At 43.7% G+C, this 17,091-nt stretch overlaps 1 protein-coding gene across 1 annotated transcript; it reads right to left on the bottom strand.

Annotated features, from left to right (window-relative positions):
• Positions 1–11,715: 11,715 nt before the first annotated feature.
• Positions 11,716–16,863, bottom strand: taf5l (TAF5-like RNA polymerase II, p300/CBP-associated factor (PCAF)-associated factor). The gene is made up of 5 exons (XM_079278185.1): positions 16,754–16,863; positions 15,874–16,015; positions 15,512–15,616; positions 14,572–15,332; positions 11,716–13,870 (listed from the first exon to the last, which is right to left on the bottom strand). Exons 2-5 carry the CDS (start codon positions 16,010–16,012, stop codon positions 13,073–13,075), a joined length of 1,803 nt encoding a protein of 600 aa, XP_079134311.1. The 5' UTR covers positions 16,013–16,015; positions 16,754–16,863; the 3' UTR covers positions 11,716–13,072.
• Between the last annotated feature and the right edge of the window lie 228 nt (positions 16,864–17,091).

The raw sequence follows: 17,091 nt of genomic DNA on the forward strand, positions 1-17,091 counted from the left end.
ACATCAGCAAATAAGCAAAACTTTAATGGTAAAAGCAACACTATGAAGCTGGGTAACGTTATAATATTAACAGAAAGCAACGCATCTTCAATGTTAAACCCTTCCAATAAATCATCACCTTAACGTGGTTTAGGGCCGTGTGTGTGACCTGTGACCTGTGCTCTCAGACCAAGAATTCACTCAACATCTGAAAAGAGTTGTGGCAGCTGGGCCGAAAAAATGGAAACCGGGGCCCCTTTCTGGAGCCAGACCTGGGAGTGGAGCTTGCTGGTGAAGACCTGAGACGTATGGTTCGACCAGGAACAACCCGAACAATCTACATTGAGCCGCCGCCCTATGGGCCCACCGCCTGAAAGGATATGCGGAGGGGTGATTGGGTAAAAGGGCTAAAGGGGATTATTTCCGGTGTGAGTTTTCATGTGTTCCTTAAGATCTCTGTTGCGCATAAATCTTTTATCACAAACTGAGCAGCTGAAAGGTTTCTCTCCTGTGTGGATTCTCATGTGGTCCTGTAAATTTGAATGATGGTTAAAATATTTCTTACAAACAGAGCAGCTGAAAGGTTTCTCTCCTGTGTGGATTCTCATGTGTCTCTGTAAATTTGAATGATGGTTAAAAGATTTCTTACAAACCGAGCAGCTGAAAGATTTCTCTCCTGTGTGGATTCTCATGTGTCTCTTTAGATTTGAACAGATGTTAAAAGATTTCTTACAAACTGAGCAGCTGAAAGATTTCTCTCCTGTGTGGATTCTCATGTGTCTCTGTAAATGTGAACACTGGTTAAAAGATTTCTTACAGACTGAGCAGCTGAAAGGTTTCTCTCCTGTGTGGATTCTAATATGTGTCTTTAAAGTTGAACCCTGGTTAAAAGATTTCTTACAGACTGAGCAGCTGAAAGGTTTCCCTCCTGTGTGGGTTCTCATGTGTGTCTTCAGATCTCCACTTGTGTCAGTTGTTTTCCCACACTCAGAGCATGTAAACAGTTTCTCACCAGCACTACATCTTGAATCACTGACATGGACTTCATCAGGTTTCAAAGAGTTTAAACCTGACTGATGTTCTCTGGTCTCCTTCCAATCACCACTGTCATCAGTGTCAGAAGATTCTCCAGTCTTCTCATCAGTATCTGGTTCCATCTGTTCAGTTTGTTTTTGATGACGCTGTGAGGACTGAGCTTCCTCTTCAGTCTTCACAGGAGTGAATGAGAACTTGACATCAGCCTCCTCCAGACCTTGAAGCTGCTCTCCCTCCTGACTGGTCCAGAGTTCCTCTTTAATGTGTGGGGGCTCTGGGTCCTCCTGTTCCTCTTTAATGTATGGGGGCTCTGGGCCCACCTGTTCCTCTTTAATGTATGGGGGCTCTGGGCCCACCTGTTCCTCTTTAATGTGTGGGGGCTCTGGGTCCACCTGTTCCTCTTTAATGTGTGGGGGCTCTGGGTCCTCCTGTTCCTCTTTAATGTGTGGGGGCTCTGGGTCCTCCTGTTCCTCTTTAATGTGTGGGGGCTCTGGGCCCACCTGTTCCTCTTTAATGTATGGGGGCTCTGGGTCCTCCTGTTCCTCTTTAATGTGTGGGGGCTCTGGGTCCTCCTGGTCCAGACTGGAGCTCCACTCCTGCTGCTCAGGGGGAACCTCTTCTTGAACCACTAACAGCTGCTGGACGTCTGCAGGAAAACAGTAAACACACACAGAGACGTTGCGAAGAAATATTCGTATTGAGCAAATAGTCTCCTGTAGATACACTTTATTTCCTGCCATCATTCCCTCTTACACTCCCTGTGCACAGTTACCAAACAGACATGCCGACACAAAATGTAAAGACACAACACACCAGCAGCAATGAGGTCATCAATAGTTTACATGGTAAAAAAGTGTGGCACTATCAACATTGTTAAGTATTCAAAGAACCTGCATCCTCCATAAAGTGCGGCTGAGATGTGATCATGTGGGCAGTTATAGTTGACTAATGTACGTAAACCTGCCACCGTAGAAACAGTGGATAGAACCTTCAGAAGCAGCCACAACGTAACTGTGGACGTGCATCATCGGTGCACTCCGTTTCTGAACCAATAGCACTCCACCATGGTAGTCAGCCATAGAGAACATCCACGTAAAGATGATGAAACTGAAATGTGACAACAATGACACAATCTCAACTAATAGACTGTGTCTAGAGACTGCTCTCAGGAACCTAGAGGTCAAGGTTGAACCCCCCCCCCCGGTCCCAGGGTGGTCCCTGTTATTGATATATTTTAAATAATCCTATTGATGTTAATAATTGTATGATTATCAATCATTTAATTCTTGCCAGTAACCAGGTCTGTATGTGTCATGATAACAAGGTCTATCTATGTTGTGTGATTGTTTAATTCATTCCATCATTGATCAGGTTGTATTCAGTGATTTATATCCAACTGTTTGGTACCGTTCTGCAGCTGAAACAGTGCAGATTTAAAATATGGAATAATTAAATCGACTATGGCCCTTTCTCAATATGCGTACTTCTCTGTACTTGTGAACTCGTGGACTTGTGAAACGTCATCAGTCTCAGTCCAAGCACTGTTCCAATTTAAAGTTCACATCAAGCCAGGTCCAAATGCCCGGATGTGGCTTGCTCCGCGCATTTTAGCGGGGATGCATCGGTGGTGACTTGTCCAGACTTGGGACAGCCAAATATCCCAGAATGCATTTTGCACCAGCAACAGGAAACAATGGCGGAGGAGAAGTCACACAACTGGAAGTTGAAACCTTTGGAAATACTACTGTTGTTTGGTCACATAAAGTCATTTTAGGATGTTTTGAGGTGAGAAGTTAGTTGTTTAAGCATCAAATATGTGGTCGGTTTGTCATGATTCAGCCGATTTAAAAATCTGCTCCGACGATTTCGGAGATGTGAGGTGTTGCTTGCGGGACCGGCAGTAAACCAGCACCGGGGGCTCAGCGCTCGCCTAGAACAGCCTGATCTCGGCGAGTCTTTTTGAAACTTGCCGCTGGTATTGACGTCTCTGCAGCGTTTTCCTCGTCGGAAAAGAGTACAGCAATCCAAATTATTGATCAAATATTGGTCTATTTTCGGGCTTTTTGGGGCTATCAAAGCACCCGTAACATAGCACCACTAACAGACGAGCATTACATTTCAAGCGCCGGCTGAGGTGACCGAGGTTCCGCGGATAACGGCTCACTTGACCGCAGAGAGTGGTTCGGTGTCCCCGCCATACGCTGCACCCCCTTTCCAGTGTATCAATGGACCCAGATAATATAATATTTGAATCAACTCTTATGTGACCATAAACATATGAATCATTTTAGAATTCAACATGCTGCAAAATCCACGTGGTGTTATGAAAGAGAACAAACTCTACTTTACCAGTTAGTCGCTGGTTGACTAAACATCTCAGCATTTGGACTTTAGACATTTTCACGAAACCACAGACACGTTTCCTCCAAAGAAACTCCGGAAGATATACCGAGACGGACTGTTGTGCGTTAATAAAAGGTCCGAGTAGCACCAACAAGCTTGTGAATATTTAGTTCCACATGTAGATACAAAAAGTATGTGGTGACCGTAACAGTTGTACTTGTATGATATAATTGATCAAATATATACCATTACAACGAAGCATAATAACTATTTAAACATTGGCGTAACATTTGTCTATTCCATGTCTGCAATCTTGTATATATATTTGAACAACTTGTAGGGGACGACCGAATTCACGGGGCCCCTTTAAGGAAAGGGGCGTAACCCTGGTGACAGAGGGGGTTAAAGGGTGACAGGAAGTGAATGTGTTGTATGTTTTGTATGGATGGAAATAAACGGCCACAAGGTGCAGCCAAAGGGAATACTCGACTCCTTGTTTATTTCCACACACCTACATTTACTCACTTGATGTACTGTTTCGATTTTAAACTTTGAATATTGGTTGTTGACTCTGGCTTCTGGTTTTTTCTTCAGTACTTTTTTTATTTTGGATATATGTATTTTATATTCATTGGATTAAAAACTGATAGTTTAGAATTATTGTTTATAGAAGACTCCAACTCTGATAGAGTAGATGTTTACAAATGGTCACTGTTAACGTACAATCATAAAGAAATGCATGCTGGGTAGCTCCCGACTAGCAGATTTATACCTCACTCACACAAATCTGAACGTCACGCACAAATGAAATCGTATGACAACAGCCAAAGAGCTCTAATGACAGAATTGGTCCGTGTACGTTTCACCGTTAATTCGGAAAAACCAAAATACCATGGTATTCTCTTTTTTCGTTTCAAACCAAAAAACGGGAAATGATTCCCATCAGAAGTTGCCTTCCATCTTTTCCTTATGTAATGGGTGTGGGTTGGACATGGAAAAAAGAAAACTCAATTGACTGTTTTCCAACATTTATTTACTTCTGCAGAGGAATTCAACCCATCAACTGCCTTCTGATCTTTTCTGCTCCTCTGCTCCCTTAGCAACAAGTAAAATGACAATGTGTGATTTCATTCTTGTTTTTTTACATTTAGATACATTCTTTTGATATTACAGCATGTACTAAGCTCAGGATGCACATTACTAGAAAAGAGATATTATATTACCGGGAAAACATTAACCTAAATCATGACAACACATTTCCTCAAAACCATTAAAAACAATATATACAAGAGGAAAAACAGGGACACCTGGTGGGTGAAGTAAAAAGGTGCGTAGGACTGGGTGACTAAACAGAGACAACAGAAACTATAACATTACATAAAGGAAAACACACACTTAGAGAAGTCAATGCATCAACACATTAATTGCCTTCTGGTATTTTTCTGCAATTTTGGATCTAAACATGCAAAATAACTTTATATAAGAAGATATTTACATCAGCAAAACTTTAACAGTAAAAACAACACTATGAAGTTGGGTACCGTTAAAATATTAACAGAAAGCAACGTGTCTTAAATGTTAAACCCTTCCAATAAATCACCTTAACGTGGTTTAGGGCCGTGTGTGTGACCTGTGACCTCAGACCAAGAATTCACTCAACATCTGAAGAGAGTTGTGGCAGCTGGGCCGGAAAAAGAGAAACCGGGGCCCCTTTCTGGAGCCAGACCTGGGAGTGGAGCTTGCTGGTGAGGGTCTGGTTTCCGGGACGTGAGACATATGGTTCGACCAGGAACAACCCGAACAATCTACATTGAGCCGCCGCCCTATGGGCCCACCGCTCGAAGGAATATGCAGAGGGGTGATTGAGCTAAAGGGGATTATTTTCTGTGTGAGTTTTCATGTGTACCTTTAGATCTCTGTTGCGCATAAATCTTTCGTCACAAACTGAGCAGCTGAAAGGTTTCTTTCCTGTGTGGGTTCTCATGTGTTTCTTAAAACTTTTGTTATGTTCTGAATTACAAACTCAGAACAAATTCATGATTGAAGGATTGCCTCCGCACGGCTCTCAATTTTGAGTTTTGAGGAAACAATTCAAAATCTGAAGGTGGAATCAATAAGCAACGCTCTCAAATTAAAACATGCTTTTGAATAGGGCTGCACAATTAATCGAATTTTAATCACGATCACGGCTGCCACAATTAAATGAGCATGATCGTCAGCAATATTGACGTTTAAAACGCGTGCTCTGCTACATATCAAATCAAGCTCTTCCTCAACTAACAGTCAGCCGACCACCAGGAGGCGAACGAGTTGGGAGGTGTCATGCGTGCACCCTGCAGCGGCAGCCTCAAAAAAAAGTTCTGTCTGCAGTCGAGTAGAAGAGTAGAGAGACCGACAACAGAGCAGACGGTCACGGGTGTCGTGGGAAAGGTAAATCTAACGTCAGGAGCAGAAGGCGAGGAGCTAGCCCCTCGAAAAGGATCATCATCCGTTGTCTGGAAGTTTTTTGAATTTAGGGCAAGTGATGTTAACCAAGAACAAATCATATGCACCTGAAAAATCACCACAAACCACAGTACGATGAATGCATTGAGGCCAAAGCTAACGTTACTTCACTGAATCTCCGTTCATGTCCAACGTCAACCCAGAAAACCATAACAGCGACCCTGCATAGCGCATCCATCCACCTCCACAAAGACACGCTGAAATAACGGATGCAATCACATTTCATTTGGCCAAAGACGTGTGTCCAATAAATACTGTGAGCAATGAAGGCTTCAGAAAAATGGTCAAGACACTAGACAAGAGATACGTGATCCCCTCGCGCTGTCGAGTATTTTGCGACTACGACTGACATATGGTCAAGCAGAACAATGGAGCCGTATATGTCCCTGACAATTCACTACATCGACGGTAATTTTGCAATGAAGAGTCGATGCTTGCAGACGTCATTTCCCCCACAAGAGAGTCGATTGCCCAGGGACTGAGGGAAGCGATGGCCTCTTGGAGCTTGCAGGAGACTTGTCTGCATTACAACGGACAACGGATCTAACATCGTCAGGCAGCTTCTAGCAATCGGTGAGTAAGATCAATAATAAAAAAGAAAACATCTTAAAAGAACACATGAAAATAAAACGTTAAAAAGGAAGTGTATCTCAGGTTTTATTCTGTTTTAATTTTACATATGAATCTCATGTTCTTTTTTAGAGAATGCAATGAGAGATCCTCGGATTGACCGTGCAGTGGGGATCTGCAAAAAGCTCGTGAGCAGTTTCTCCTACAGCTGGAGGGGTTAAAAAGGAGCCAGCACAGGCACAAAAGGAGCTGAAGCTTCCAGAGCATGCACTGAACACTGAGTGCCCCACAAGGTGGGGATCAAGGCCGGCAATGATAGCAAGAGTCCTGGAGCAGCAGAGGCCCAACTGATCCCCACGTTGAGGCTGCGGAGGATGCACCCAGCACTTCAAAGAAAAAGAAGACATTGGGGAGCTTCTTCAAGACCGCTGAGGGAACCACACCAAGATTCTCTCCGCACCAGGAACAACAAGCTGTAGCCTCTGAGCTACAGTCTTACATACAGTGTGCCAACCGTGACAGTGAGGAGGACCCGCTGGACTGGTGGAGGGAACACCAGAGAATCTACCCACGACTCTCAAAGCTGGCAAAAAAATACTTGTGCATTCCGGCCACAAGTTCCCCCTCAGAGAGGGTCTTTAGCACTGTGGGAACTGTAGTGACCTGCCTTCGCTCATCTCTCAAGCCAGAAAATGTCGACAGGCTGGTGTTTCTTGCCAAAAACCTGTAGGCCTACCACCTCGTTATTGCCTTTTCTGCATAGGCCTGAATTGTTTTCATTTGGTTGCATTCTGTGGTGGCATATTTATTTTTAGTCAGCCCTTTATTTTGGATAAAAGTTGTATTTATATTTTGCTTCAGGTGAATAAGAACTGTATAAGTTTTATTTTGATGCAAAGATTTGCACATTAGCCGGAATGTAGCACAACAATGGAAGTGGAAGCAGTGTTCTTGTTCATTTAAACGTGAAAGTGCAATAAAAACATGTTGTCGCTAAAATTAATGAATAATCGTGATCTCAATATTGATCAAAATAATCGTGATTATGATTTTGGCCATAATCGTGCAGCCCCACTTTTGAATAAAGACAGGAAAAAAAGCACCATATTTCTTCCCCTGCGTTATGTGCCATGTGGTGTGTCAGATTTACCTTTTGTATACAAACAGAACCACTAAAGCCGGTTGTCTACGAGTAATTATGTGCAACTTCAGAGCCGACCTGTGCTGAAAGGTTTCTCTCCTGTGTGGATTCTCATGTGTCTCTTAAAATTTGAGCCCCGGTTAAACGATTTCTGACAAACTGAGCAGCTGAAAGGTTTCTCTCCTGTGTGGATTATCATGTGTTTCTTTAAAGTTGAACCATGGTTAAAAGATTTCTTACAAACTTTGCAGCTGAAAGGTTTCTCTCCTGTGTGGATTATCATGTGTGTCTGTAAATGTGAACGCCGGTTAAAAGATTTCTTACAAACTTTGCAGCTGAAAGATTTCTCTCCTGTGTGGATTATCATGTGTGTCTGTAAATGTGAACACTGGTTAAAAGATTTCTTACAGACTGAGCAGCTGTAAGGTTTCTCTCCTGTGTGGGTTCTAATGTGTGTCTTTAAAGTTGAACCCTGGTTAAAAGATTTCTTACAGACTGAGCAGCTGTAAGGTTTCTCTCCTGTGTGGGTTCTCATGTGTGTCTTCAGATCTCCACTTCTGCTAGTTGTTTTCCCACACTCAGAGCATGTAAATAGTTTCTCACCAGCACTACATCTTGAATCACTGACATGGACTTCATCAGGTTTCAAAGAGTTTAAACCTGACTGAGGTTCATCACTGACATCAGTGTCAGAAGAGTCTCCAGTCTTCTCATCAGTATCTGGTTCCATCTGTTCAGTTTGTCTTTGATGACGCTGTGAGGACTGAGCTTCCTCTTCAGTCTTCACAGGAGTGAATGAGAACTTGACATCAGCCTCCTCCAGACCTTGAAGCTGCTCTCCCTCCTGACTGGTCCAGAGTTCTTCCTGTTCCTCTTTAATGTGTGGGGGCTCTGGGTCCTCCTGTTCCTCTTTAATGTGTGGGGGTTCTGGGTCCACCTGTTCCTCTTTAATGTGTGGGGGTTCTGGGTCCACCTGTTCCTCTTTAATGTGTGGGGGTTCTGGGTCCTCCTGCTCCTCTTTAATGTGTCGGGGCTCTGGGTCCTCCTGTTCCTCTTTAATGTGTGGGGGCTCTGGGTCCTCTTGTTCCTCTTTAATTTGTCGGGGCTCTGGGTCCTCTTGTTCCTCTTTAATTTGTCGGGGCTCTGGGTCCTCCTGTTCCTCTTTAATGTGTGGGGGCTCTGTGTCCTCTTGTTCCTCTTTAATGTGTGGGGGCTCTGGGTCCTCCTGGTCCAGACTGGAGCTCCACTCCTGCTGCTCAGGGGGAACCTCTTCTTGAACCACTAACAGCTGCTGGACGTCTGCAGGAAAACAGTAAACACACACAGAGACGTTGCGAAGAAATATTCGTATTGAACAAATAGTCTCCTGTAGATACACTTTATTTCCTGCCATCATTCCCTCTTACACTCCCTGTGCACAGTTACCAAACAGACATGCTGACACAAAATGTAAAGACACAACACACCAGCAGCAATGAGGTCATCAATAGTTTACATGGTAAAAAAGTGTGGCACTATCAACATTGTTAAGTATTCAAAGAACCTGCATCCTGCCCATGTGGGCAGTTATAGTTGACTAATGTACGTAAACCTGCCACCGTAGAAACAGTGGATAGAACCTTCAGAAGCAGCCACAACGTAACCGTGGACGTGCATCATCGGTGCGCTCCGTTTCTGAACCAATAGCACTCCACCTTGGTAGTCAGCCATAGAGAACATCCACGTAAAGATGATGAAACTGAAATGTGACAACATCAACAATGACACAATCTCAACTAATAAACTGTCTAGAGACTGCTCTCAGGAACCTAGAGGTCAAGGTTGAACCCCCCCCCCCCCGGTCCCAGGGTGGTCCCTGTTATTATTGATATATTTTAAATAATCCTATTGATGTTAATAATTGTATGATTATCAATCATTTAATTCTTGCCAGTAACCAGGTCTGTATGTGTCATGATAACAAGGTATATCTATGTTGTGTGATTGTTTAATTCATTCCATCATTGATCAGGTTGTATTCAGTGATTTATATCCAACTGTTTGGTACCGTTCTGCAGCTGAAACAGTGCAGATTTAAAATATGGAATAATTAAATCGACTACGGCCCTTTCTCAATATGCGTACTTCTCTGTACTTGTGAACTCGTGGACTTGTGAAACGTCATCAGTCTCAGTCCAAGCACTGTTCCAATTTAAAGTTCACATCAAGCCAGGTCCAAATGCCCGGATGTGGCTTGCTCCGCGCATTTTAGCGGGGATGCATCGGTGGTGACTTGTCCAGACTTGGGACAGCCAAATATCCCAGAATGCATTTTGCACCAGCAACAGGAAACAATGGCGGAGGAGAAATCACACAACTGGAAGTTGAAACCTTTGGAAATACTACTGTTGTTTGGTCACATAAAGTCATTTTAGGATGTTTTGAGGTGAGAAGTTAGTTGTTTAAGCATCAAATCTGTGGTCGGTTTGTCATGATTCAGCCGATTTAAAAATCTGCTCCGACGATTTCGGAGATGTGAGGTGTTGCTTGCGGGACCGGCAGTAAACCAGCACCGGGGGCTCAGCGCTCATGTTACCCGCCCGATCTCGGCAGTAAACCCCGCCAGCACCGGGGGCTCAGCGCTCGCCTAGAACAGCCTGATCTCGGCGAGTCTTTTTGAAACTTGCCGCTGGTATTGACGTCTCTGCAGCGTTTTCCTCGTCGGCAAAGAGTACAGCAATCCAAATTATTGATCAAATATTGGTCTATTTTCGGGCTTTTTGGGGCTATCAAAGCATCCGTAACATAGCACCACTAACAGACGAGCATTACATTTCAAGCGCCGGCTGAGGTGACCGAGGTTCCGCGGATAACGGCTCACTTGACCGCAGAGAGTGGTTCGGTGTCCCCGCCATACGCTGCACCCCCTTTCCAGTGTATCAATGGACCCAGATAATATAATATTTGAATCAACTCTTATGTGACCATAAACATATGAATCATTTTAGAATTCAACATGCTGCAAAATCCACGTGGTGTTATGAAAGAGAACAAACTCTACTTTACCAGTTAGTCGCTGGTTGACTAAACATCTCAGCATTTGGACTTTAGACATTTTCACGAAACCACAGACACGTTTCCTCCAAAGAAACTCCGGAAGATATACCGAGACGGACTGTTGTGCGTTAATAAAAGGTCCGAGTAGCACCAACAAGCTTGTGGACATTTAGTTCCACATGTAGATGCAAAAGTATGTGGTGACCGTAACAGTTGTACTTGTATGATATAATTGATCAAATATATACTATGACCAAACACCAAAAGCCAACATTCTATTTTGGGTCAAGACTATAACTTTAATGCTGATGCAAGTGTTTTTTTTACTTGTTTTGTACTTTATATAAATGTGAAATTCACTGAACTAGCAGCATTTTACTCTGAAATGATTATTTACTGCTCTTATGGCAATTAATAAGTGAGATACGCACAAGCATTATTTATGTATTGTTTTATGTATTTATTTACATTTTATTCAACTGCATCGGTTATTAGATGTTGACTAACTGGAGCTCTTTATTGAGTTAATTTTGAAGGAAAACAAATGCCTCAAACATTTATTTCCCTCAAGATGAATACCACATTAAAGAGATTTTATTTTCTTTGATTTAGTGAATGAAGTTGATATTCACTGAATGCAGGAAAAACCTGCATCCAGCGTATTGGTGCATTAGCGCCACCTTCTGCTCCGGAGAGTGGATCAGACAATAGACTGACAATATTTCATACAAAACAAAACATCAACAAAGCTAAATACATACACCATTAACCTATATTTTATCCTCCATGTTTCACACGATAGTATGTCCAAAAAGTCATTAAGACGACATAATATAGTTTGTCCAATAAGGCATAAGAAAGTCAAAGTGTAGTATGTTGTAAAAGTCATCGTATAACTTTGTCCAGTCTGGTACATCAGGTTTAATGACATCAGAGTGTTTTATATATGAAGCTGAATCACATGATGAGGCCCAAACCACCCTCAAACCAACATGACACACAAACAAGAAAAGGAAATGACTCAAGCATTAGTTTAAATAATTGTTATTTATTCCTTGTTTTGGGCTACAGGAGGGAACAAAAGGTTACTGACGAACATAAAGTACAACTTCCAGGCTGGATTTATGAATGAAATATGCAAAACGATATATATAGAAAACAAAAACACAATCACACTTTGGATGTATGAAATCAGTTTCTCGGTGAGTATTTTTTAGCCCTCGTTAAGCTCAACCTGGATGTTAACTCTTGGTAGCCAAAATGTTACAAAAATACAGTATATATATATATATATATATGTATATATATACACTTTTTAAACATTGCACCGTTCATGCCCCTCGCAGAACAGTGCGAAAGAATACAGCCTTTGATTCTTAGAAATATCCTCAACAAGGCTATTTACACTTTTTTTTATTACTCAAACCCTATAAACCAAAGTGAAACCAGAACAACCTGCTTTTGTTCCAGTAGTCCTTCAAAATAAAGACATTTGTAACTAACCTAAATACTAGAACTACAGCCTGAACACAAACAAACTAATGTCGTTGTTTTTTTCAATATTTGTGTTTTTTTTGGCGCCTTTAACAAAACATTTTCCAATAAGCTCCCGGCATTCAGCTCTTGACATATTTTTGGAACAAAGTATCAAACTGTCAAGTGCACAAAGCCAACATCACATACAAACAGATTTGTAATTGTTTCAGACAGTTTCTGATTTCATTTAAAATGTATTTAGCCAAAGTTCTTGTATCTCGGCTTGCAGTAACATTTTAAATGGTCTGGTTGAAAAACCTCAACGTAATTAAAGATTAAAGATCTGTGTTGGTACTTTGGGAGTGAAACTCAGGTATTCTATCAGTACGAGAGGCAAAACGTCTCAAATGATACTCAACCCTACCCACGTTTAGCCTAGCTACACAACACATGTATACGATGGTTTTAGAGTTGTTGGAAGAGAGATATATATATATATATATATATATATATATTTCTTATTTGTGATGGAGCTGGGCTAGTAGCTTTCCCATGCTTCTTGTATTTGTGCTAAGCTAGGCTAAACATCCTGGAGATTAAAATGAGGTGCAGCTCAATGTACTGCGGAGGTTACTCCTAAGGGAAACGTGTGCATGACAGCAGAATAAACAGCTTTCAACCACCAAGACACCGGAACCAAAAATTTTTATTGATTTAATACTGACATCTAGTAAAGGAGCTTTGGTAATTAGACAACACCACCAAGGATAAATGATAATTGATCTATAACTGAACATCTAAGCCAGTTTGAAAAGGAGACCGCTTGATGCCGAGAACTAAAACCTGACTCCTGTGCAGGTGGTGGCCTTTAACCGCTCGGTGGTTGGATTAGGGAAGAAAATTGGTGACAGACAAATGTCAAACACACTTCTGGAGATATTCAAGCTTTTCTCCCAAACATCAACACAAAAAAAGAGACAGCCGTGGCTACTGTTCTGCTTTCTCTTGTGCAGTTCCTGTCACCAGCAGCAGGTTGCAGGCCATGAACTGGACGTTCAGCACGTTGCTGGTGTTTCCAGTGTACAGTCCCACCAGCTCGCCGGACGAGCCGTCGGCTGGCGTCCCGCCGTGGGAGTTGCGGATGTCCCACACCCGGACTGAGTTGTCTGTAGAGGACGACGCCACCAAGCTGCTGTCCGGGCTGAAGGACAGGCTGGTGACGCTGTCCGTGTGTCCTCGCAGGTCTTTGAACAACGTCCCTGATGCCAAGTCCCACAGCTTCACCCTCTGGTCCTCGCCGGCCGACGCCAAGTACTTCCCGTTAGGTGAGAAAGTGAGCGACAGCACGGGGCCACGGTGGCCAGTGAAGAGGCGGACGGATGCTCCCTGCTGGGTGCTCCACAGCCGGACGGTCTTGTCTGTGGAGCCCGTGGCCAGGTAGTTGGAGTTGGGGTGGAATTTGATGCAGTCGACGTCGGCGAGATGCCCGGCGTAGAGCCGCAGCGGGTAGGTGCGGGAGAACGTCCACAGGCGGGCCGTCCGGTCGTGGGAGCCGCTGGCGAAGTAAAGGCTGCAGGGGCTGACGTCCACGTCCCACACTGGGTAGGCGTGGCCCTGGTAGAGCGCCGTGTTGGTGAAGCTGCCCAGGTCCCAGTAGCGGATGGTTGTGTCCTCAGAGCAGGAGAGCAGGCCGGAGCTGTCCGTCAGGAAGGCGGTACGAAACACCGGGCCGCTGTGACCTCGCAGCATCTTTATCTCGCTGCCGGTGCAGTCTTCGTCATCCGCCTGAGGAGAAACAAAAGTGACATCTGACATTACCCGACGACATTATTATTATTTTTATTACTTTATACGAGTTCAAATGTTATGTATGTGAAAAAACCACAAACCGTCAAGTCAATCAATCTGAAGTTTTAGTTGTTGGGCTGCCTCTAACAATTCTATTCCTCAATTCACTGGTTAATGTCAGAAATATTTCCCTGTCGACCAAAAAGACATCTTCGAATATCTAGTTTTGTCCAACCAACTGTCCAAAACACAATTTAGAAGATTATAGAAGATAAAGAAAACAGAAAAAAATTGCATTGAAAAAAGCTGCAACCAGAGAATTTTCTGGTCATTTAATTTATCAATCAAAAATGCAATTTATGGGTCGGGCTTCTGAAATATGAGGATTTGCTGCTTTTTGCAGCAGTTTAATTAAATATCTTTGAGTTTATAATTATTATTGTTAGATTTATTTTTTTTAATCACTCTGGAAACGTGAGAAATATTTGTGTACATTTTCTAAAGTTTTATGAAACAAGAGTAATTGACTCAATGAAAAAGCCCTAATAAGCTATGTATATCACAAATTGTAAAAAACAATGTCAACTGCACAGTAACCTTGCTTTTACTGACTGAAACCAAGATGTTTTCACATGATTAAACACATTGAAGCCATTTGAAACAACATCAGACGATATTTATCCCTTCAGTAAACTCACTTCCTCCTCCAGTAGGTCACAGGCCAGGTGGATGAGCGACACGTCAGCCTGATGCGGTTTGGCCTTCAGCTTTCTGGCTCGGAGGCTCCACAGTTTCACCGTGGAGCTGTCAAAGCCGGCGGCCAGCAGCCGACTGTCGGCCGAGACCTCTGCGGTGTTCAACGTCTGCTCCGTGTGGTGGAAGGCGTAAAAACACACTGTGGTGAGCGTGGGGGGCCCCTCACGGACCTTCTTGATGCAGTCCTGCAGAGTCTCCAGGGCCGCCTCGCTCTGTGGGATCCCTGCAGGGACCTCCACCCCCTCGCCACCCTCAGCCCCGTCCACCCCCGCCCAGGAGGAGGTGGAGTTTGGGGTGGCCGTCGCCCCGCCAGCTGCTCCATACAGCTGGTAGTCTGTGCGCCTCGAGGCGGTGACCTCCACCTGCAGGTGTGTGCTCAGGGTCCTGCAGAGGGCACTGTTGTTCTCACTCTGCAGGTAACGCAGCAGGTAGCTGTAGGCCGGCTCCGTCAGGTGAACCACGTACTTGTGCTCCAGGAAAGCACTCAACTTGGGGTTGGCTGCGACGTCCTGAGAAGTGAGAACATGGCGGAGCTGCTCTATGGTGGCGCGCTGCTCGCTGTCCTGAAGAAAGGCGCCGTGGAAACGACTGTAGAAACCATCTACCGCCCCCTTCAGGCCGCAGTGCACCAAGTCCAGGTGGAGGTAGACGAAGAGCGGGTAGAGAATGCTGCTCACTTCCTTCGCCCAGGATATATCCGTTTCTGATTTGTGGGAAATGAAAATTATTGTGAGGGTAGAATCCAAAGACGACATGTACGTATGATTTGGTGGATGCCATTTTCCAAAACAACCTCGAGCAGACATTTAAACTGGTGACTGTTGGTAATGTGGTAAACAGGAATTCAGTGACAATGCAGCAGGACTGTGAATCATAGGATACCTGACAGAAAGGAGCGCAGCCGGGAGTACTGAGTCTCATACTGCTGTGGGTCGGACTGGCAGGGTGCAGCAGACACGATGTTGGCACACCCCGACTCTGTCTGCACTGCTCAGAGGAAGAGAGAGAGAGATGAAGGTAGGAGAGTAAATAAAAATCTGCTTGGCACAAAGCAGGGCAGATCAGCCACAATAGATTAAAAAAAAAACACATGTGCGGGTATGTAGGGCCTTTAATTTATAATAATGCATTAAATGATATACACAGATCATATGTTCTCAACTATTAAATAAATGTACATGTGACATGACTTGTAGTGATGTGGAACACAAATGTCATCACCACCATCTTTGCAGTCATCTCACCTGTGAGACTGGCAGCCATCTCCTCCGCAGACTGGAAGAGCTTGGCTCCTTTCAGAGAGCCATCGGTGTCCACATACTGCCTCCGCTTCAGGTACTGAGCCACAGCGTACTGGATCTGCTCAGTGCGAACCCGCTTCATGACCTGAAAAAACAACATAGAAGTGTCACACACACACCTGAGTGAAGTCACCTGCACATCACACCACACTGGTTGTACAGACTGGGTTGGTTGTTTTTAGGCAGGCATTCTGCTTGGAATCCGACTCATCGTAATCTACATGGCAATATTTATATTAAGCATCATCCCAGTAACTTCGCAAACTAGCTAGCAAAAACGTGAGCTAATGTGTTTACTGAGGCATTAAACATTAAAGATAAGATAATCCGTTATAATGGTAAATTTACAGGATTACAGCAGCATAGTGGATAGTGCAAAGAAGAGACACAGTAAAAAACAAGATCAAAACAAGTATTATAAATAAGTAAATAAGTAATAAAACAATAAAAAAAAACATTAACTAAGTACAAAATGCACAATAACAAAAATATTATATATACAGACAATAGTTGTAGTATTGCACAATGTATTCATATTTAGTGTTTTTAGTGTTGTGTGGTCTATTGGGAGCAGAGCTGGTTGTGAAGGAAATACACATTTTCTGACAATCTTAATATATGTGCTAGCATGCAACGAATGTGGAAACCCGAAACACGCGTTAATTCGGTCTAAAAGGCGGGTTGGTTTCCCAATTAGAGGAGGATGCCTTGAGCTGAGCTAACCAGCTAACTTAGCGCCAGTGGCAGCAGGCCTGGCGGCTCCAAACTTTTAGCGGGATTGATCCGGTTCTGTAGCACCACCGGGTCGTATATCGGTACTCACTGCATATCGTGCGGGTTCCTCTCCGTGCTCCGTTACTGTGTGCAAGCTAGTGAGGGTTTAATGCCAATGTATCCTAGCTGAAACTACGTTGCCGCTCCGGTAAAGCCTCCATCAAATCATGTTAGCTACAGGTTAGCTAGCTAGCTCGCTTTCATCTCTGATGGGTAACAGCTATCGTGAATCTACTCGTCCTCCTGGCTTCACCGTTAGCATCCACAAGGTAAATGTAGCGACAGTCTACTAGCTATGTCTGGATCGGTCGGCTTATTCTTCAGCTGCTTCTTCTGCTTCTTCTTCTTCTTCTTCTTCTTTTTTGAGGTTTGTTGGCGGTTGGCAAA

Source organism: Melanostigma gelatinosum (assembly GCF_949748355.1).
Source record: "Melanostigma gelatinosum genome assembly, chromosome: 11".
In the NCBI taxonomy this organism is placed as follows: Eukaryota; Metazoa; Chordata; class Actinopteri; order Perciformes; family Zoarcidae; genus Melanostigma; species Melanostigma gelatinosum.